The 22,308-nt window shown below is 54.7% G+C and overlaps 5 protein-coding genes across 5 annotated transcripts; 3 read left to right on the top strand and 2 right to left on the bottom strand.

Annotated features, from left to right (window-relative positions):
* Nucleotides 1-294: 294 nt before the first annotated feature.
* On the bottom strand, nt 295-874 carry PG986_000773 (uncharacterized protein; the record flags this gene model as incomplete). Its single annotated transcript, XM_066836995.1, has 2 exons — nt 295-533; nt 607-874. The coding sequence occupies 2 exons, from the start codon at nt 872-874 to the stop codon at nt 295-297; spliced, it is 507 nt and encodes a 168-aa protein (XP_066705888.1).
* Nucleotides 875-1,422: 548 nt separating this feature from the next.
* PG986_000772 (uncharacterized protein) lies at nt 1,423-3,492 on the top strand (the record flags this gene model as incomplete). Its single annotated transcript, XM_066836994.1, has 4 exons — nt 1,423-1,587; nt 1,649-2,561; nt 2,753-2,989; nt 3,074-3,492. The coding sequence occupies 4 exons, from the start codon at nt 1,423-1,425 to the stop codon at nt 3,490-3,492; spliced, it is 1,734 nt and encodes a 577-aa protein (XP_066705887.1).
* Nucleotides 3,493-3,950: 458 nt separating this feature from the next.
* PG986_000771 (uncharacterized protein) lies at nt 3,951-5,495 on the bottom strand (the record flags this gene model as incomplete). The annotated part of the gene is made up of 3 exons (XM_066836993.1): nt 3,951-4,323; nt 4,794-4,894; nt 5,148-5,495. The coding sequence occupies 3 exons, from the start codon at nt 5,493-5,495 to the stop codon at nt 3,951-3,953; spliced, it is 822 nt and encodes a 273-aa protein (XP_066705886.1).
* Nucleotides 5,425-6,943, top strand: PG986_000770 (uncharacterized protein; the record flags this gene model as incomplete). Its single annotated transcript, XM_066836992.1, has 5 exons — nt 5,425-5,566; nt 5,627-6,264; nt 6,373-6,458; nt 6,560-6,736; nt 6,838-6,943. 5 exons carry the CDS (start codon nt 5,425-5,427, stop codon nt 6,941-6,943), a joined length of 1,149 nt encoding a protein of 382 aa, XP_066705885.1.
* Nucleotides 6,944-17,767: 10,824 nt separating this feature from the next.
* On the top strand, nt 17,768-21,611 carry PG986_000769 (uncharacterized protein; the record flags this gene model as incomplete). The annotated part of the gene is made up of 3 exons (XM_066836991.1): nt 17,768-18,002; nt 18,203-19,310; nt 19,367-21,611. 3 exons carry the CDS (start codon nt 17,768-17,770, stop codon nt 21,609-21,611), a joined length of 3,588 nt encoding a protein of 1,195 aa, XP_066705884.1.
* Nucleotides 21,612-22,308: the final 697 nt, after the last annotated feature.

Here is a 22,308-nt window from a genome sequence, read left to right as displayed (position 1 = left end):
CAGTTCTGCCTGACACGCAGGTTCACTCTTGCCTCACACCATTGTTTATTATCTCAGGTACAGTGCTGGGGTTACAGGCAGCAATCATAGCGTTGCCCACGGCGTGTGTAAGCACAGCAGCAAACTCTCCCATTGTGAAATACCAAATCTACCATTATCTCATTTCTTGCGTACTGTATCTAATGTAGTAATTCTTGCTGCGATGAAGAACCCATCATCGATATACGTATGCAACCTATCCCAGGTACAACTCAAGAGAAGCACTGGTGGGCAACAGGCAAGCCTTTTCTGCAACTATCGAGGGGCAGCTCTGCTGACCACAAGGCAGCCTGTAGTGATGAAGGTTGGGGCTGTCCCATCACGGTCCACGATGCCGTATGCGATGCGCGCAAGCAGGCCTTCCTCGGTGGTTGCCGTCATCGCCAGACCGAATAGGTCAAAGGGGGATTGCGAGGTATCGCTAAGACCATTGAGATGCGGTGAGAGCATGAGTGGCATCTTCTCCCATCCGCATGTCTCTGCCGCGTCGCCGCCTGCCATATGCCATTAGCAAACCAGCTTCCTGCTCGGGCTGAGCAATCCCTTTCAGGCTCTCCCGGTACTTACAGACAGAACGGTACAGGCCCTTCAAGAAGAGCACCTGCAGGTACAGCAGCGACACGCGATCCGAATCATCATCTCTGGGTCCAGGGCTGAATTGCGAGTGCAGAACTGAGCACTGCTTCTGGAGGACATTGAACCATGAGTCCCGCACATAGTCGGCAGGAAGGGTCTGCTTGAACTGTTCGATGGCATGAAGGAAGTCGAATCGTAGCACGGTGGCAACCGACGTACCCCAAGGTAGGTCGTTCGGGTCGAAGAGCATCCCGCTCATGGTTGCGTATAGCCGTCTGCTTCCCGGGGTTGGGTGGTGATGGTGTAGAGGGACTAAAAGTGAGGGTTCTTTGTTTTGGTTCCAGGATGGCTGGTAAATGTAGAAGCGGTCTGGTGAAGTGAATTGGAAGTGTGCTTGACGAGAACGATGATGCGTATGGTTCTATCTGTTTGTCTGCCGTGAAAGGCGCAAAGAGGGCTTCTGATCATCGACACCCAAATCGCATGGCTTGTACATGGACCCAAGAAAGGAATGTCTGTTCAATCTGATGAGAAAGCCAGCAAGCAATAGCCGGGCACTCCAGAGCATACATCTGTTTCAATCATGTAAGACAACTTGAACAAGCAAGCGCAATGGTGCAAACACAGCTAGATGGTCAGTGGATCACGAGTCCTCAAATTCGTGCTTTCTTCCTTCAGGAATCCTAACATAACTTCTCGGGCTACTCTGTACGTCCACAAGGGCCACACCTGGGTTCCTTGTTGCTCGCATGTACGTATTGCTTGCGCATCTCATGTACCTCGCTACACACCTTCTCGGTTTTCAAGATGGGATCCAACCAGGCCCAATCAATCGAGTCAATCACGCAAGAGCACTTTGAGCCGCTCATTCGCTACCACGAGGAGCGAAAGAGCATACCCGGCGATCCCTATGGCTGGAAGCTGCCGGGGTGTGGAAACATCAGCCATTGGGAAGAGGCCCGCCGCTACGATGTAAGTAGAGGATTCTTCTCACTCAGAATCAAGCACCTGCTTACTCGATATACTTGTATAGGAGTATCCCAAGTTCACGGACAGAGACTTTCATCTCCGTGATGAGGAGAAAGCCGCCAAGGTCAAGCAGTACTTGGCCGGAATCCACGATCGCGGCATAGACGCTGTACTCGAAGATGGGCAGATTGCGCGTAATACGAAGGAAGAAGTCGCCGTCGACCATCACGTCCAAGGTTTCAGCGTCAGAGTCATGCAGATGTGCGACGTATCCGTTTACGATCCGAAGTCCTACTGCAACGCAACAAGATCGCGTCGACTGGAGCGCTTATCTGACCAGCGCGTGGCAGAGGCACCTATAGGCCGCGACGTCGAGAACTTGCTCATGGCAAAGCGAATGGAGCGAGGCGAGGCGCCCAAGATGCCAATGCATAGGGACGGGACCGAGAACAAGAAACTTTGGTACAAGGTCATGAGATCCGAAAGCAACAACGTCTTTTGGGTGGGGACATCACGCGAGGAGCGCGATGCGCTTCGGGGAGAGGTAACACACCTCGATGCCCGACGTGACCCGGCTCTAGATCCGCTTATTGCCCAGATCGACAAGGAAGGCAGAAGCCAGTCCAAGGACTACTTCTATCATTACCAGCGCGACCGAGCTGCGGCCGCAGATGATGCCATCTACGAGAAGCCAAACCACGACATCGTCATCGTTCTAGACAAGGATTCCAAGGTGGTTCTCACCAAGTTCAGCAAGCTGCTCGACTTCCTCTTTCAAGAGAAGAGCGTTGCCAAACTGGAAGACGCCATACGAAAGTGGACTGCGCTCCCGCCGCTGCCGCTCCCCGAGACAAGTCGGCACATGGTCGACGAGATGATCCGGCTCGAGAATCCCCACATGGATCTCGAGAAGGCTACCACGTTGAAGGAGGTTGAGAAGCGAGTGCAATGTGTAGTGCATTACGACACCTGGGCGAGTAAGTTGGAAGACCCGGATTGGACTCAGAAGACTGCGCCTATGATACTGACCATATACCGCATCGCAGTGAAAGGCGATCTCAACCCGGACCGCATTCATAAGACACTCGACTCTAGACTAGTCAGGGGCCTGCCTCGGAAGGTCTTGGAGGATATCCCCTCTCATGTATTCCCATCTTCACCACGAAAGCTGTGGGCCTGGCCTCGGAAGCCGTCCGTTTCCTGTTCAGCGCCATGGCACCGGACGAATACGCCGAGTGCCTCGACGTTTACAAAGCGCTGCCGGGTGGTTTCAAAACGCCCCTTTCGGAGCCGACCTTCTCGACGCTCTTTGTTCTAGGAATCAATTCATATACACAGCGACATCTCGACAAGACCGACGTCAAGTTCGGCTTTGCCAGTTTGGTGGGGCTTGGCTCCTACACAGGTAAGACGAGTAAAAGAAGAGACAGCAACATCATATCATTCACTTGAGACATCAATGAGGTCGGCTAACACTTCCATGTATCAGGCGGGGACCTGTGCTTCCCTCAGCTCGCTTTGAAGCTCGAGTATCAGCCGGGAGACTGCGTAATCTTCCGCGGAAGAGAACTGGAGCACTTCGTCCACGACTGGGACGGGTACCGCATCTTCTTGCTGTTTACCAACCACCAGCCTGTGCGTAACTACGCCTTCCGAAAGCTCGGGCTGCTGCCGTCGAAGCCCAAGGACCCCTGGAACGAGGATGGTCAGACCACGTCCCCTGATGGCAACGCGGGAGGAGAGACGACGCTCGAGGTGGACAAGGAGGAGGAGCTGGACCCGGACGATGACGACTATTATAGTCCATGCTGGAAGGATCCCGTCACCCCTGAGTTCGAAGAGGTGACCGAGAGAGAGTGGCAGGGCCCCGCAATGCTTCCTAGCACATCGTCTTCGGCTGACACCTAGCCCAGCCACAGAGTTGTCACTGGAGCAGTACCCGAGAATGTGTGTGTTCTCTGGCCAGGGCAGATGGATGATGGGGTTTTCCATCAATATACCTTAAGCATGTACTGGAGCCCCTGCATGTAGCAGAGGATGCGCCGCGGTGGAATTCGGCGAGTGGCCGTAGTTAGGGCAGTATACTGTCGTGCCGCAAGCAGGGACTACCAGAGCAAGCGCATGTTGTAGGCAGCAGCTGAAGGAATACTGTATAAGATACCTAACCGCTGCCAGTTTGCAATGAAAGCCAAGCAATCTTATCTCGGTGTATGTACATACTGTTTCCACGGCCAGTACAAGAAAGAAGGAATGAGGGAGGACGGCATCTATCGTAGTCGCGAAGCTGTCACCACCAACACATAGGCGGTACAGAATACAGTACGGCAGGCAGGGCGGCCGGCGACGTGTCCGGCTTCGACGCTTTGTCACTCGAGGCGCGCATCGGCATCATCGTGGGCAATGTGGTCTTTGTACTTCTCGTCGCGCTGGCCAACTGGTACCTGAAGCGCAAAGGCGCAGCTTACGACCGGGACGACGACGGGGGCATCACCGGCTGGAGTGGCATGCGCCCCGAGGTGATGATGCGACGGGACCGCAAGCTGACGATTAGCTGCAGTTCGTGCGACGTCGAGGCCCAGTTCGTTGATGACAGGCTCCCAGGTACGACGAAGAAGCCGTCGATGAAGCCGGTGCCAATGGCCGCGATGCGTGAGTACCGTCCTCGGCCTCGCCGAGAGGAGTCCCAAGGCGGGTCGACGTTGATGGCTGGGCGCGGCGATACGTACGATACCAATTGGGCTTCCAGGGTGTGTCCCAATCTACTACACGCGCGATGCTAGCGGGAGGAGGGATACCTATCACCTACCAACAGGGAAGTTCAGAAGCATGCCGCACAACATCGCTCAACCTCGGACAAACCATGACTACCAGTACCGGTCGAAAGGGATCATCAGAAGGAGACAACGCATACTCCCAAGAAAGGCAACGTATGCAGCCAATAACGGAACTGCGCCTCTTTCTGTGCGGATCTCTCAAGACGGAGTCGCTGTGTCTGTGGATGGTAGCAACAGGCGTTGCACGAATCACAGGACTGAGCCGATGCGAAGCGCTGGCTGTCCAGATGCAAGCAAGCAACCAGTGCAGGCAGGCTCGTGTCAATGCTGGCTGGCTCTGGGTGAACGGGGAGTCAGTGAATTAGGGTTTTGGGTGACAGCATAGACAGTTGGCAGGACGCCCGATTGCTCCGAACCACAAGTTTCGGGGCTTACTCACGTCCCTTTCGAGAGAATTGAGTTTGCCAGTGGTGAGGTCGTCGGGAGTCGGGATAGTTGACAGTTGACAGACGCCAAGGGCTGGGTTCTTCCCCAGCCTGCAAAGCTAATTAGAAGAAGCGGCTGGATTTTCTCATATTACGGGATGGCAGGCAGAAAACAGTTGGTTAAGGTTAAAGTACCTGCCTACCTGCCTACCTACCTACGTAAGCACCTAAAATGCAGAAATACCGAAGGCGCCAAATCCAACAATCGTCTGGTGCTGGAGTCGAGTACTCGTAAGCACCCTGGATGATGGAATGCTCTCAGGCCCTGTCTCACACTTTCTCGCGCCCCCTTATGTCATCGTACTTCAGATAGTCCTATTTTATGCACGCAGCACATGCGAATTGTGAATCCAAGCCAGGGTGCTTTCCGCCTGTCCACGACCTCCTCGGAGTTGCTCGAGTCAGCCGGTTCCACATTTCCCGTAAACGACGGCGACAGCTTTCTTCGACTACCGAACATAGCCGATGCCAGAACCGACGGCGCTCCGGATATACTGTCTTGTGAACTATAGATCTGACTCAGTATGTATAGACGCTGCCATGCACTCCCTTCCGTGTCGGCCATTCGCCGCTTCGCCACCATGGCTTCGTCAACGGCACCACCACGAACGCGCATGCAGCGCTGGTTCCCAACCACCGCGTCGCCGCTCATCGTGAGCGCGCCCATGGACTTTGTCACGAATGCGACGCTAGCGTCCGAAGTGAGCAAGGCCGGTGGTCTAGGTTCGTTCCCATTCTGCTCTCCCGAACGATGTCGCACATGACTAAATGACACGACGATAGGCTTCATCCAAGGCGGCCGCGACTTTACCCCAGGCGGCGCTGCCCTCACCAAACTTGACAAGGAACTCGGCCTGGCCCGTCGCCTGCTCTCTAACGTGGGGAGCAGCAGCAGTAACGCCACCAATACCGGCCAGGATGGACAGACTAAGGACACCCTGCCCCTGGGCGTCGGCTTCGTCGCCTATGCGCCGTCCGTCTGCCACTTCGCCGAGACCGCGGTCCCGATCCTGTCGTCGTACCGCCCGGCCGCCGTGTGGCTCTTCGCGCCGGCGCCCGACCAGCCCAGCACTATCGGAGATATGATCCGCGCACTTCGGTCATCCTCTTCTTCCTCCTCGTCCCCTGGGGACTGGAACGCTCAAGTCAAGATCGCCGTCCAGGTCGGCTCCGTGGCCGCGGCGCGCGAGGCGGTCGAGTTCGGCGCCGATATCGTCGTGGCGCAGGGCGTCGACGCCGGCGGGCACCAGTGGGCCCGGGGCGCCGGCGTCGTGAGTCTCGTGCCTGAGATCGCCGACATGGTCTCATCGGCATCGAAGAGTCGTGAGGTGGCGGTTTGGGCGGCGGGCGGTCTGGCGGAGGGGCGCGGCGTGGCGGCGTCTTTGGTCTTGGGGGCCGAGGCGGCGGTGTTGGGGACCAAGGTTCGTTACAGTCTTCCCCGTAATTGGCGTCGTCGTTCATCGGCGAGTGACTCGGGGTAGTCGTCATCAAGAAAAGTGAGAGCTAACTTACGTGTTTCACACGCGCAGTTCATGGTCGCAACCGAGTCGGACACGCAGGATTTCAAGAGGCAGGCCATTCTATCCACATCAGACGGCGGCATGAACACGGTCAAGTAAGTTGGATCTCATCTCTTCAGTCTTGCATTGTCATCTGCGAGATACACCTCGCGTGGACGTTGCCCCTAAGCGAATGTTCTTCTTACCTCGACGGCAGGTCACAATTACATGATCACATCCAGGGCAACATGACGTGGCCCGACCTCTACGACGGCCGCGCCGTGGTTCATCCTTGCTACCATGACCACGTGGCCGGCGTGCCGCTGGAAGAGAACGCGGCCAAGTTCAAGACGGCCAACGACGCCGGCGACAACTCGATGATGGTTACATGGTCGTAAGTTTATAAATTTCATCTCACATTTCCCCTTTTCCCAAACAGGACGCTTCTCTTGCGTCTACTACGTTCAACTTGTCTAACACGTACTTCGGGGACAGTGGCACCGGTGTCGGATTGATCAAGGAGAGCCTGCCGGCGGGTGAGATGGTGAAGCAGCTCCGAGAAGCCGCGACCCAAGCCTTGCAAGTGAAGCCCGTATTATAGAATCTGTAGCACGGGGCTCCGGAGGGGATGGCGGTGTAAGGGTCTGAGCGCCTGTCAACTGTCAAGACGAGACATCACGGAGGCTGTACATATCATAGCGCACACTCCAAGGGCCGGTTACAGAAAACCTGAATGCCGGTCGTCATTGCTCCATCGCGTGGGATCGTGATCTGCCGAAAGCAACAGCACGGATCGTAGGCTACAGGTTCATTCACTCGACAGCCTCGCACTTGTTCGTATTGCAACAACAACCCGAGTCATTCTCTGCTTTGATTAATCTGGCACGGCGACGATCTCGACCACCACGTACTGGCAACAAAAAAGCGTATGACTATACTACACGCTACTATGATAGTTTCGTGACTTTAGGCTTTAGTGCAGCTTGATTCACACGAGCGATGCTACGGTATAGCGCCAGCAGCGTTTCAATAGCCACGGGCCACGCAAGCGTCTTCCCTCCAAGTGCCGCCCGCGGCCGTTACGCGGGCTCTTTCTGGTCCTGCATTGCGACGGCTGCGCGCCTGGCGACGACGAGCTTTTAGTGTTTTGTTTCAAGCGTCCAGCGCGGCAAGCATTTATGTACCAATCGAGGCATTGGCCTCCAATTGAGCCAGGCACACCAGGAACCACGAGTGCCAGGCAGCCCCCCCTCTCCTTTCCCTACTATCGGGTGTACCGAAATAGAGAGTCCCTCTTCTCGTCATGCCACGGTTGACGGGTCGTCACATGCACGACACTCACATATGACATAGGTTCGCTCTCTCGTGTGGCTCGCGACCCCCATCCGTGAGGCTAAAGCCTAAATGAATAGCCACTCGGGCGAGAAGCCCGGACGTTGGGGTGTCAATTGGGATGGAGTGGGATGTTCGGCCCCTCTCATCTCCGGACAAGCCTCAACCGCCCAAGGAACTCGGGACGATGAGACACGCAGGGCCACGAGAGACATGCGGGCGGCTGTGCAAAGAACCGCAATCCCCATACAATTCGCCAGCACAGCCGTTGATCCCTCTCTAACGGCTTTTGCTTCTGTCTTTCTCTGTCTGATGTATCTGTTCAAACAATCCCCACTGCTCGCGGCAGTAGGAATGCCGAGGCGAGACACGATCGAGTGGGCGGCGCAACCGGGGAGGCATGGTGCGCGTACCCGGCCGTCGTGCTACAGAAGCAGAATTGTATTACTATTACATACTACTGTCAAATGTCAAATTTGCTGCACAAGGCACATTATGGTTTTTCTTTCTTTGGACGTGGTGCCACACACACGGAAACCGAAGGCCATCGGTGAATAAGATCTTCACCGCTCTCCAAGATAATGAATGATATATCTCTATATGCGCTGCATGCGATACCGTTTTCGTCTGGCTCTTTACTAGATATCGAGTTATCGCAGACGGCCCGATCGAGAAGGTGGTGGCGGGATAGGGTCGCTGCCAGTGGCTAGAGACCTCGAGTAAGTTGAGTAAGTCCATTCATTTCATTCATTCGCCAAGTTTTTGGAGTCGAGATCGCAATCCGCCAGGAAGAGAGATAAGACAGGGATCGGATTCTCAATGCCTATATCCAGTAGTGCTTTCCATATTGAATGCGACTCTGCTTTAACACAAATCGTCAACGAATCGAGGAGGCGCCCGAATGGAGAGTGAGTGCTACTATGGAAAGAAACCAAGCCTGGATGTTACCTGTTCGTCTCTGAGATAGCGCAGCCCAATGGGACCCCCCCTCACTGGATACCTTTTCGCGACACGCCCTTTTTCTCGTGGAGGAGGAGGCCACAAACGTAACGGCCCACCGGGGCGACCGGCGGCGGACTTTTAAAATCGTAGTGGGACTATGCAACTGCAACTGCAGGTAACGTGATCACGCAGTCAGGCGAGAAGCGAGCTCTTCGCGAAGGAATACCAACCCGACAGCCGCTGCATTGCGTGCCGGCAGTAGTAGGCAGAGAGTCAGACACCGGAGGATATGCAGTGCATGTGCCTGCCTTACTTACTTTGGAAAACCCTATCCGCCCCTGTCCACCTTGCTGTAAGTGCCAGGGCACACCTTGCGTTTTTGCAGCTTGATATGGCTGTCGCTCCTAGATAACCATGATACCCCCAAAGACCCGCAATGGGGATTGACACCTTCCTATCCTTTCTTAATATATCTCTGTAGAGACAGGTGCACTGTCCAATGAAGATGGCCAACTTGCCATCTTGGGTGCACGCTCGACGGATTGGACCCAAGCCAGCGGCAAAGCCATCTTCTCTCTCTCCCTTGCTCTGCTCGTGTTGATTCGGGACAGCGTGTGGGTGGCTGAACAGGGGTCGTGGGCACCCCTTCATGACTAAGGAGGTCTGGCACGCGATGTCACGCTGTCGAACCACCATTGCTCGCCCATAAGACGACGATCCCAAGGGGAAGAAGACCCGCTGGGGCGCTAGCAATACGTAGCGTAGCCTGTCTGTGCTCGGCAAGTAACTACTATTTGCTATGTACTTTTTCGCTGTTGCTTTTCCTCCTCTTCAGTCGCATGGAAGAAGAAAAGTAGGAGGACAGAGCTGGAGGAAAAGAAAGGGGAGAGAAGTTTCTTTTCGACCTTTGGTCATATGGCGAACCTGTAGGACGAAGCAGGCAGAACAGGCCGACGTGTGCGCGCGAATGCTGTTGGAGAGTTGGAATCATGAGCAGTACTCGAAAAGTACATTAAGCGAGCAAGCGAACGAACCAGCGGGCGAGCATCCTTGGGTTCCGGGTCCGGGAGGGAGGAGAGGCCCGCTACCGCAAAACCAGCTGCAGCAGCGCAAAGTACATGCATGTACACAACGCGATATGACGGTATGTAGCAGTCGCAAGACATTGAATGCAACATCGTTCGTTTGTTTATCTCAACTGGCCAGCCCGGGAGGGCGAGGGTATGCAAGGAGATGTACCTGCTTCTTCTTGCCCATGGTTGACTCACGTTGTTTGTTCTCCCCCTCCCTTCCCGCCATGCTGGTGTCTTCTGTTCGGAGCATTTAATAGATCGGCGGCGCGGCTGCGAGGAGGTCAGATCCGCGGTTGTTTCAAAACTGAGGTTAAGGGAGTAGCCAACCAGTGTGGACAGTGGCAGCTGGCAATGTACCACATGTTAGGCCTGTCTGCCTGTAGACTCTGTGTAGACAGACCAGCATATCGCCGATTGATACCAGATGTCAAGGGAGCGAGCGTCTGTGCGGCGGAGTCGCGAACGGACAGTCCAATCTCACCCAAGGGCCGATCCTCACCTCCGGTCGGAGAGTGAGGGGTCACACGTTTTTCTTTCTCCCTCTTGCGATGGATTGTCTGTTACACGAGCAATTGTTACACGAGCAACCGACGTTGGTTAGTTGCCTCTATTCAACACCCTCCACACTCCTCTTCTGCACGTCATCCGGTCAGGATACCAGAAAGATTCCAAAAATGGTGAGCCAGGCTCGGTGCCATTTCGTCTGAAAGGGACAGGCGGACTTGAAACGATGTGTGTGGAATAGACTCATTCGTGTGACTTGCGACTTTCTTGCATGTTTCCATCCCACGTGCGGCGCAGACACGAGTACCTATCGTATGGTTCGATATGCGTGATTGATTAGCCGGTCGAGTGCCGTCCTGCGCAAAAAAAAGGGAAAAGAAGGAATGAACCTTGGTCGCGATATATGAGTGGACATCTATAGCAACGTATCCTCGCCATTAGCAGGACCAAAGTTTTCACCCTCCGTCCTCCTTTTGCTTCCATTCCCCAAACGGAACTAAAGTCCATGTCGGAAGAAGCCAGCCAAGGCCCGAGTATCATCGACATTCCACTTTTTGGCCCTGTAACCTGGAAAAAGAGGTCCGTCTATCAGAATCGGTGATGAATATGATGCTGCTCAGAATGCACCTGGGACTTCGGTAAGAAGTTGTGTTGCACTGTTTCGCAGCCCGTTAATCTCCTTGACCAGTGATGGCGGGGGCGATGCAGCCCAGCTGTAATACCTGTTATCCGGAGCCGACAGTGACTGCAACAGGTGGTTTCTTGACGACATCGTCGCTGTCCGCCTTAACTCAGCGTCGCAGTTCAGGCCTGCGACTCCTGCGACAGCAATTAGTGGAATTATGACCAGTAGTCATGTCATCTGTAAAGTATTTGAAGCATATGTAGGTAGTACATGAGGCTGGCCAATCCAGGTCACCTAACCTAACCCCGCCGACCGAATACCTACTCCAAGGTCCTCATTCTCGATGGTTTGTGTGTGTGTGTGTGTGTTCCCCTCCTTCTTCCTGCATATTCGTTCGTGGGCGTTTGTGGAATACCGGCATGTCCGACTACCTATGCATGATGCCACTTTGTTTCATCGTTCAGCCCAGAGCCACGCACAGCTGCAGGTTGGTAACCGGGTCGAGTCCTGTTTAAAAAAAGAATTGATCAAAAGGGTTTCGCAATCTCTCGTCTGGGTCATGCTCCAATGCGGCTCGAGATGATAATGACAGGAGGAGTCGAACCTGACAGGAGCCTCATTTGGAATTGGGCCACAGTGAGGACCCAGCCTACCTAAGGCTGTGCGTGTTAGTGAGTACAGTAGGTTAGGTAGGTACAGTCTGGTGATTGTAGCTGGAAGCAGCCCCGCCAAATACAGTTCATCCGATCGGCGGCTCCGCTGATTTTGGTGATGAGGGGAAGGGACTCACTTACTGATACGGCAAGCGCTTGATCGACCGTGGTGCGTGGCCGAAGATGACGGCGACTCCCGACTGGCATCTTGGCCAAAAACAAAACCTTTGGTCACTATCCGATGGCATTTTGTCCTTATTCGAGTTTGGCTACAAGATGCAGGTTGATTGACTCGAGACACGATCCGCACGACCGCATCTTGCAGAGGGACACAAAACTAGACGACGCCAAGTCGGAGCTATACTGACAGCTTGAGCCTTAGTAATGCTCCGCGTCGGGGGCTATTGGAACTAGTGGATAGCACGGCTTCCAGAAAGACGTTCACGGTATCACATTAGGGGGTTACACATATTTTGTCCTGAAGCTAGCCCTCTCGCAACAGCACTAGCGCGCGTGTGCAGCATGCCCCAGTAGTCTCAACCCACGATGCTGTGTGTCCCCAATAACACTTCTCGCCAGTGTTGCAATAGGGGGGACCCTTGAGGCCGGGCAGCTAGCGTTCGGTCACCAGGAGACGTCGACCTCCACGTCAAACATTGCAAATCTCGCCAATGGAGGATTACCATTAGTTCCAAATATCCAGAGTTGCAGGTGTCAACGCACCGCGCGGCAGCAAACCAAGCCGTTGTTGGCGTGACAAACATGATCGGGCGAAACTAGTAGACGGCAGCGGTGCCCAGTATACCGCGCTATGTTGGGCTGGGCGACCACCTCCAGGATAGGAAGCTGCCATTGCAAAGCGCGCTTTTACGGACTGGTCTCCGGTGAGACTGTTGACCCAGGCTAGGAAGGAATAGGAGAGAACTGTTTGTCTGCACGCTAAGGTATGCCGGAGCCGATGGATCTCCATCCAGCATATCATATACCATGACAGATAAGATCTCCGACTCCTGACTTGAAACACGGCCTGGGGGATTTGGCGGCAGATCTGAGATCAGGCAAGATCCAGCTGCTGCCCACCATGTTTCGTCTGACAGAAAGAAGGCCAGAGAGGAGAGTCCTCGGAGTCCCTCCATCGTGGGACGTCAGCAGCCTCGCGACATCTACGGCCCGGAATTAGGCAGTTTTCGAAATCCATTCTCCTGTGGAAATGGCATGTTTTGTGCCCGAAGAAAGACATCTGGCCGGCTGGTCTCACCCAGAAACGGAAGACGACGCCACGAGACGAGGGGCAGGACTGTTCCTGCTCGAGACACCGATATGACCGGTCAAGTGGTATTGATCGCATTTCCCCTGGTTGGCGATGGAACGCATGTCATATTTCGACGATAAGCCCGACCCCACTGTTTAGTGGGCCACTCCCAGTCGCAGTCGAGTCTTCGACGCACACCCTTGGGCTGGCCACCACCCAGCTCAATAATGTATGCAAAGTGCTTGTGTTGGCATCGGATACGACTATCGAGTGCCGAATGACTACCAGAAGTTTCTAGAAATTGAGAAATCTAGCAGCCTACCTAGGGGTCCCGAAGGTCTCGATTGATGCTGCGGGGCTTTCTTGAATATGATGATGGTGACCTGGACATTGTTTATGACAACTAACAACTCACAAAAGACACGGGTCTTTGCGTCTGCAACGGGCGTCAAGTAGCCCTGCTCCGTTTAACCGTCTGCGACTCAAGTCTCACCAAAAGGCTGCCTTACGCGACAAGTCGGACGAGCCTCAGAATGGTCATCCCTCCATGACCTCGGCAGCTAGATGCACTCCGCATTCCGTTTGGGAGCACGGAATTGCCGTGACTATGGCAGCAAGGCGTCGGATCAGGCCAGGAATGCAGGTCGGAAAGAATACCTGCGCTGCGCTGAGATGCTACCGGCCTGCTAGAGCTACGACGCAGCAGGCTTGTTTGAAGCTTGCTCAGGTGTTTCTCTGACTGGTCCCTGATTGCTGGATCGGCTTCCGATTTGCTGGGAGCGAAAGCATCCACCGACATTGCTGGGGCTAATGCAGACGTCTCACAAGGGACTTTGACATGCAACCCTTGCTGGCCGCAAGGATAAACTGCGCCGGTATGCTGAAGCAAGGCGACTGAAAGGAGAGGCGTTGACAGGCAAAATACATTTTTTGCGAGGTTTTCACTTACATAGCTGTCGACACCAAACAGCCACCGGTGATATAGGTCGGCTCTGGCAAGGTACATGATATTGCTTCTTCGCTTGCCGAGGTGTACATATGTCTCGTCCCGCTCCGCAAAGGTGGGGGTGGTGTTGCTCCGCAATAGCGTGGTCAGGAACATTCAAGAACAGGTTTAGCCACCACCCTGATGACTCGCAATACCTGATGAATGACGACAGGTGCCACAGGATAGACATCTGTGAGTAATGAATACATATAGGATGCTACTTCGAACTCCCATCACCTCCTAGTCTGGCCATACTAGTATAAGAGGTGAACAGACACTCCACAACGGACAGCCACAAACAGCCCTGACGCGGGGGGCCAATACGGCCCGCACCCTATGATTTGCGCGCTGTCACTCTGTCACTGTCCTGTGAAGGGTAGTTCTGATAGAAAACAGTGGTAGCTCTGACACCCATGAGGACATCAGCTCAGGGTTTTGGCCATTATCAACCCGCGCGATGTTATGTGGGAGCGAATGTCTGAACAGGTTAGCGAACAGAACATGGCGCCGCTTACGGAATATAATCTGCATTGATCAATACAATCAAAAGCACGACTGAAGCATAAAAGATGAAGATCGTATCCCAGAAAACCTGCAATGCATCTTGGACTGAGTTTACGGGACAGAGTTGACGTCGTCCGAAGCATCGATTCTAGTGCCCATAAGAATCAAGATGCGCAAATCCAAGATAAGATTACAGCTGAAGTACTCTGTCCGGGAAACCCTAGGACGAGTTGCTTTTCGTCAACTCTGATTTATTATTAGTGACTGAACTCTCTCAACCTTGCAAAATACCAATGGTATGCATAGTACCCTAGCAGGAGCAAACAACAGCCGGAGAATTTTTGCTCAGGGATCATAGACTGGCAGCCAGTCAAGACGACAAATTTCGCCCCTCAAGTGCGCAAATCCGCGGTCATCGTGGGCGAAAACCTCGCCCTCCTGTGGCTATCCATGTTTATGCATTGAGCATACTGCAGACTTGTATGCGTGTCAATCTCACTTGTATCGTAATACGATGTTGGCGGTTCTGCAACCCCGCCTTATGAGCCAAGGGTTTCTGCGGCCACCACGTGCAACCGGCCGACAAAAAGTGCTAATAATATACACATATCACTACACTTATAGCCTTCGGCGTCAAAGACTATGCGTCTCGTCTACCTTGATTTCTACCATGGGCGAATGCTACCTTGTCTAGCAGCATGAATACATACTGCTGAGATAAAAACGAAACAGGATGGGATAGTGTCACTGCTTCTTTCTTACCACATTGCAGTGGCGTCAGGTCTGCGCTCGGATCCCTCACACTAATGAGGTCTCCTTTCGCCTGCTAGCAACTAGTAAGTACTTACATGTGTTTGTAGTTCAGTCCTCAGCCGATCCCTTGGACGTTAGTCCGTGGACTTTTGCGAATCATGTCCTACTAGCTGCATCAACCCCCCGGTTCTTTTCTTAGAAGCGCTCCTTGCCGGAAGTGGCGTGTCGACGAACTCAATTGCACAAACTTCCGCCGTAGCGCACACGTCAAAAACTGCTCTGGAGGCGGTGGTTGGAATTGCCTTTAGGACAGTCGTGTGGGTAGGATTCATCGTGCCAACCCCGTACGGCAAAGCTGTCATGTCGTCAAAAAGCCGAGGCAGATGACTGACTGTATACGTACACAGGTATGTTCCTCAGGTTGGTGTACTGCTTATAAAGTCGGCGAAAGGGGCTGAGGGGGCCATGTGGGCGTTTCCAGATTGGTGGGGGTTAGAGTATGGAGTAGGTGTGTACATCTATACCCATAGCCTTCTCTTCCGTCCAGCATTCGAAGGCATGATGGCCAGGCAGAAAGAGATCCACGCATCCGGACAGAGCCCCCCGAAGGAGTCAGGGCTGATCGCCCGGCTCTCTCTGACCAGACTGCCGCTTATTGATGCCCGCCCAGCCCAGCCTGCCTGCGCTGGATGGGGTTGACGCATAATGATTTAGGTGCGCATCACGAGATCCTTCCGGTTGGCTGACCTAGTGCTTGCTTTTTGCGTACTTGGAGTCTACGAGCCCCTATCAATGCTTCACAGAGCGAATAGCCCCCTCTCTTAACCGCGTTGCCGCGACTTCCAATGGTATTGCAGAGGAGGCACTCGCTGGAAGACCAAGGGGAAAAGGAAGCCCATAAATTTCATGGCTGGCTGGGGATGAGCGAACATCGAGACCCCGGCTTCTGCTAATCAGGCCATCGGGGGAGGAGGACCTCAAGCGCTGCGAGTCGAGGAGTATCTCCAAGTACAGTTCCGAGGTACTTGTGAGTGCTTGGAGTGTCATCGACAGGGGCCCCCGGCAAGCGCATGGCGACCATCTCTTTTTCTCTTCTGCAGGCACCCCACCTTCTCACAGTAGCCTGCCTCCACCCTCACAAGCCTGTCGCTTTTTTGCTGGCCGTTGCAAGCGGTGCCCTGCCGACTAGGTTCTTCATTACTGAGACTGGGCAAACTGGCCGTGGGCTAGCCACGGGAGGGGTCTGGATGCCTGGCCCACGGCAGCAGAGCCATGCGCGCGGCGAGGGTCGAGATGCACGATGCTCTGCGGTAGTGTAGCAGCCTGGGGGGAGAAGAGGACGGCCGTCAAAATGAAATAATATCCCATAGGAGTCCCCAAATTTTCCCTCTTACCGATCGGCTGGAAAAGGTCCTTTTACACTGCTGACTGACTGCCGCGCCCAGGGCACCCTTTCCCTTTCCCTCCCATCACATTTGACCCATTTGACTACCCTGACCGGCACGCTCAAATTGCAGGCTGCTCGCTTCCCTATAATCAAAGTACAGGCAGCAGCACGCAGCACCTGTTACTTCATATAAGGGCACCCCGTTGCTATTAGGATTTTCTCTGTTTCTCTGCGACGCTGACTCTGGCGCTCACTCCGGCCGAACCTATTCGCATATTTACTTTACGTCTCTTTCTTCTCTTCACGACTCGAACGACTTGGTTTTCTATTATTTGTTCCTTCTATCTATCGCCCATCCAGGCTAGGTAGGACGTGGCGCAGCCGCCCCAACCGGACGAAGGAAGCACCGGATTCGCAGGCCATTGTTCTGTTGCCTTTCAACTTGTAACGGGCTTCGAAGCAGCTAGGCACACGCGCACCCGCGACGACCGACGAAGAGGAAGGGCGGAACCCGAATTCTAGTACATAATTGCAACGGACGCCGAAAGGACGAGGTTGCGTTTTGTCAGCTCTGATTGGCCTCGCTTGACCAGCAGCGCAGCATCGCATCGCAGCGCAATCCCTACATTCGAACCACTCCAAACCTTGGGACGCCTACTACTATTTTCCTCGAACCGACCCAAAACTGGGACCGGGACCGGACCTGCGCTAGATCCTGCTTTTTGGCCAATTCCAGCAGACCCTGTTTTTTTCTTGTTCTCCTCATTGGATCAGGAAGGAAACGGGCAATTAGCCAGGCACCGCGCATGCAACGCTTTGGATCTCATCTCAAAAAGTACCTTTTCCCTGCCTGCCTGCCTGCCTGCCTGCCTGCCAGCACACACCCACGCTGCACGAGGTATCAGGAAGGCGTCGGGTCTTTTTCCCTCTGGGCTGAATTGGCAAATAAGCTCAAGCTTCTCTCCGACAACTGCCAACGACAAGGCGACAAAGCTTCAACCGTCCCGTCAGACCGTCTCACTCGGGTAGCAGAGGGGTAAAAAAAAAGAGGCAGCAAATAAAAAGCAAACCGTTCCAACGCAACGAAGCGTATACATAAACGCGATGCGCCACCTTTTTTGAGACTTTCGACTACCAGCATTAAGGATACCACCTTTTGAAACAGACCCCGGGGTACGCAAACCACCTGCGACATAACGTTCCCAAGAAACCACCACCAACCAACCCAAGTTCCTCGACGGGTCTGGATCACCAATCCGTATACCCAGGTTCGCCCCGGCGGAGACCACTTCCTTACTACATTACATGCAGTACTTGCTGTACCGTCGCGTACCCAGCATACTGAATCTTTTCTCTTTTTAAACTCAACCCTTGCGCCATCCACCTAATTCTATTAGGTACCTGGCGGCCACATGTTTAGTCGGTCATCGTCAAAAACACAAGGTCTTGCAAAAGAGCAGAGGGCCCGGGACGCACAGGTCTCCAGCCTGCTTGAGCTTGGAGTGTCCAACAAGACGTCTGATTCTCGCTCTTTCCGTTCCTTGAGTTCCTTCAAGAAGAAGAACAGACAACCGAAACAACCGCAACATCCAGTGCCCGCACGGGACGATTGGGATAACTACCCAACCCCTTCCTTTCCTGAAAAGAGTGAGTTCTTCGAGAGGCGCCATCCTGGCTTGTACAACCATCGAGCCGTTGAGAGAGCTGGCGCAAAACACTCAATCGCTAGACTGAGCCACCACCACTTCGGGTGGCCACTAGAAGTCGGGCAGAAGCGCCCAGCATCTACTCAACGCCCGATCGCCACTGCGGTCAGACAGCAATAGCTAACTTGCGCCCCCCTCTAGACCATTCCATTGCCGCCGGCAACATCCACGGCTCCCCGCGCCGAACGCCGTCGCTTCGATCATCAGGAGCATCCGTGTCCTCGCGGGACACGGTTCGTGCGGTCAACAATATGTCAGGCATGATGGCGGACCGCACTCGTACTCGACGGGAGCGCACCTTCGTCGGCAGCGAGTGTTCAGTCTGCGAAGAGCCTCTGGAGCACACCCTCCGCGGCGAGCGAATCTTGCAGTTCCAATGCTCGCATGTCTCCCACGAGGCCTGCTTCTACGAATTCATTCGCGAGTTCGAGTCGCAGTATTGCCCCTCGTGCGATGCGCCCCTGCACCTCGACACGAGTCGCGGGGGCAACGTGTTGGATATCGGTAAGGTCCAATCTGCTGCTTACAATGCGAGCCAAAATTCTGATGGGCCTGCCCATTCTGCAGAGAAAATAACCAACATGGTACGATCCGTATCTACCAGCGATTCCCGATCGCAGCATACACCTACACCAACAGGAGGGCCTTGGGATGACCCCCCGGTGCCGTCCAGCCGAGGTCCGCAATCGAGTGGAGGCCAAAGTGTGACCAGGGGCAGTCTTCGAGAAAACCGGGATCGGGACAGTCGTGATGCGCCACCTTCGGAGCGATATACAACCCACTCGCGCCACGCCCGCAGCGACAGTGAAGCAACGGGCGCTGCTTCATCTACCGGATACGCTGAAACGGCCCAAAGCGGCCCCTCGCGCCGTCATGATTACGATCTGCAAGCAATGGAAACGACGCCGGGAAGCCCGCGCACGATAACACGAAACCCTATTCCCCCGCCTACCGTCACGGTACGGTCTGAATTCCCCACAATCAACAAGTCTCGGCAACAACAGACTCTCACCTGCCTGGTGACAGTCGAAGTTCCGGACAACAAATGGAGACCCGACCCGGAGGACCTCGGCTCCGCAGCGCCGATGCCTCAGCAGCGGATCGAAGATGCGTTCCCGCAGAGGCCGCCTTCTCCCGCAAGGAGCAACAAGCCCCGATTCTATCCTTACGAGCCCCCAGAGGTGCTCGAAGAAATGACGGAGAACTTACGAAATCGCGTTGACAACTGGCATGGCCTGGACTTCCACAGGTAAGGCTGCGATAGCTCTTGGACCTAGTCGCTCATTTGTACTAACAGACCACCAGGTTCGGCAAACTTCGTCTCTATGGCACATTGCGCGTCGGAAAAGACAAGGTCTCGTGGCAGGAGCTGGAGTGTTTCTTGTTTGCCGAAATGCTCATCTGTGTAAAAGAGAAGAAGAACTTGGCGGCAGCGCAGCAGTGGGACGAAAACGGCAATCCCAAGAAAGCGACTAGGTGCACTTTGAAGGGCTCCATTCTGATCAAGAAGCACCTCAATGAAGTCACCGAGACTGGAAATGGTAGGCCTGGCCCGTCGGACAATCCAAAGAAGTGCACGAAACTGACACCGCCCCCAGTAGACGAGAACGTACTTACTCTGAGCCTCTCCGTGTCGGAGCTGCCGTCTTTCCATCTCAGGTTCGGCAACCGAAACCAGCTCAAGCTTTGGCAGCAGGCACTACTTGACCTGAACGCCACCGAGGTATCGCCAGTCAGGAGTCCCGACTTCGACCGAGCCGACATGTCCGAGACCGACGAGGACGATTGGGGCCGTTCGCAACGCACGCAGCGCGTCTCATCCCAGGCATCGTCTTGGGGCGGTCCCAAATCCAGCACCACTGCTCCGACCGAATACACCAACTTTGTGAAGAGCCCGCTGTTCTCCACGGTACACGTACCGATCGACGTTGTGGTGGTTGTGCCTATCTCGTCATCGATGCAGGGAGTCAAGATCAACCTGGTTCGCGACGCCCTCAAATTCATGGTGGGCAACCTGGGAGAGCGTGACCGCATGGGTCTGGTGACCTTTGGGTCGGGAGGTGGTGGTGTGCCAATCGTTGGCATGACCACCAAAGCCTGGCATGGATGGAACAACGTGCTTGCATCCATCCGACCTGTTGGCCAGAAGAGCCACCGTGCGGATGTTGTGGAGGGTGCCAACGTTGCTATGGATCTGTTGATGCAGCGCAAGTACAACAACCCGATTGCGTCCATCATGCTTATCAGTGATGCATCGACATCAGACGCCGACAGCGTCGACTTTGTGGTGTCTCGGGCGGAAGCTGCAAAGATCAGCATCCACTCCTTCGGCCTGGGTATGACGCACAAGCCCGATACAATGATTGAGTTGTCCACGAGGACCAAGGCGTCATACACGTACGTCAAGGACTGGATGATGCTTCGGGAGTGCCTGGCTGGCTGCTTGGGGTCCATGCAGACTTTGTCGCATCAGAATGTGAAGCTCAGGCTCAAGCTTCCCGAGGGCTCCCCAGCCAAGTTCCACAAGATCAGCGGCGCTCTCCAGATCACCAAAAGGGCTACTGGGCGCGACGCGGAAGCGTCGCTTGGGGACCTTCGATTTGGCGACAAGAGGGACATCCTCGTGCAGCTGGTCATTCTTCCCGACACGGCTTCTCAGGACCAACTCCCGCAGGATCCGTGGGAGACGATCGTGTCTGGATTGGAAGCCCTGGGTGGGCCAATGGACCAGGAAGACCAACGCACTCTGTCGGTCGAGGAGCTGCCTCTGCTGCAAGCGGACCTAGTATGGGGTGATATTCTGCGCGAAGGCAGCATAATCCACCTGCCACGACCGTCGCTCCTGGCCATCACCATGCTTCCTCCCTCCGCCGCCGACCCGAAGAAGTCATCATGGCAGAACGCTCCTCCGATTCCTCCTCATCCCAACATTGTCCAACGCCGGATGGAACTTCTTACCTCGGACATGCTCACAAGAGCCTTGACGCTAGTGTCTCGAGGCCAGCACGATCGCGCCCACACCCTCCTGAACGAGACCAGAACGATTCTCCGGGGTCTTGGTAAGGGTGGCCTGCCACCTGTTCCGCCGCCGCCCCTACCTGGGCAAAAGTCGGCCCCGTCAACCCCACACCCCGGCGCGGACGGCTCGCCTACGTCGGCAACGCCTGATCGAAAGCACAGCCCCTCCCCGACGGCTTCGGCGTCATCCTCGGCAGTCAACGGCTACCCGCCGCCTCTCTCTCGATCTCGGTCAAACGATGCCTTGACGCTCCGCAACACGGTCGGCATTGATAACAGCACGGTGTCCGCACTAGACGCCGAACTCGAAGCCAGCCTGGAGTGGATGAACCACCCTGCCGTCTTCAGCCGCGACAGCCGCAAGGCAGTACTTCAAGCCATTGGCGTCATTAGCAGCCAACGGGCCTACACGTTCCGCACACCCATTGAAAGCCTCTGGGCCGCTCGGATTGGCGGCGTCAAGAAGCTCACCGACAAGAGCCGTGAGTGGCGAGACGATGCCGGTGGGGAGGGCATCGTCGAAGAGCCTTGATCCCGCCGCCTATTCCATTTTTTCTTTTCTTTCGGAATATACTTTTATCGTTCCAAGGGTTTATACTATACGATGGTCTTATAGACCTACGACCTTTACGGGAACACGTTATTTCCCCTATATCGTTTTTATACCTCGTCGGAGTTTGCTGTTGATCGGCACCTTTTGTGGTCCGCCTTTCATTTCTCGCATCATCTTCTTTTCGCATACTTGGTTTTTATGTTCTGGCCGCCTCTGCCAGGCGTCTGTATCGGGGGGACTTGGTTGCTATTTCTGGTCAGATCACATGATACCACTTCACGACCTTTCATACTTGTTGAGTTCGCTCCAACGTGTTGGCTACAGCATTGCGCAGCATTTCTGCTTCCTGCCGCAGAAGCCATTTTCCAGCTTCTATTTTGATTTTGTGTGGAGAAAACTAGGGGCATCTTGAGATGCTGCGGCAGTTCCCGAGATGGGTTTGGGCTTTTTTTGGTAAATGAAGGGAAGCGAAGGTCACATCGGGCAAGAAGAGGGAGGGAAACAAGTTGGGTGCTGGGCAGGGATTGGATCCTGTCGTAAGGGGGGGGCCAGCGGGCTTTCCCCCGCGTGCGTACGGAGTTGGTTGCATCGAAGGGTAGCGGGTTGCCTTGTCATTTGCGGATGTGTACCTGATGTATAGTTTTACGACGATCCACGCCCTTATCCGCACATTTCC

Source organism: Apiospora aurea (genome assembly GCF_038362705.1).
Source record: "Apiospora aurea strain CBS 24483 chromosome Unknown utg000001l_segment0_segment0, whole genome shotgun sequence".
Classification (NCBI taxonomy): domain Eukaryota; kingdom Fungi; phylum Ascomycota; class Sordariomycetes; order Amphisphaeriales; family Apiosporaceae; genus Apiospora; species Apiospora aurea.
This window is presented reverse-complemented; position numbering and strand designations above follow the sequence as displayed.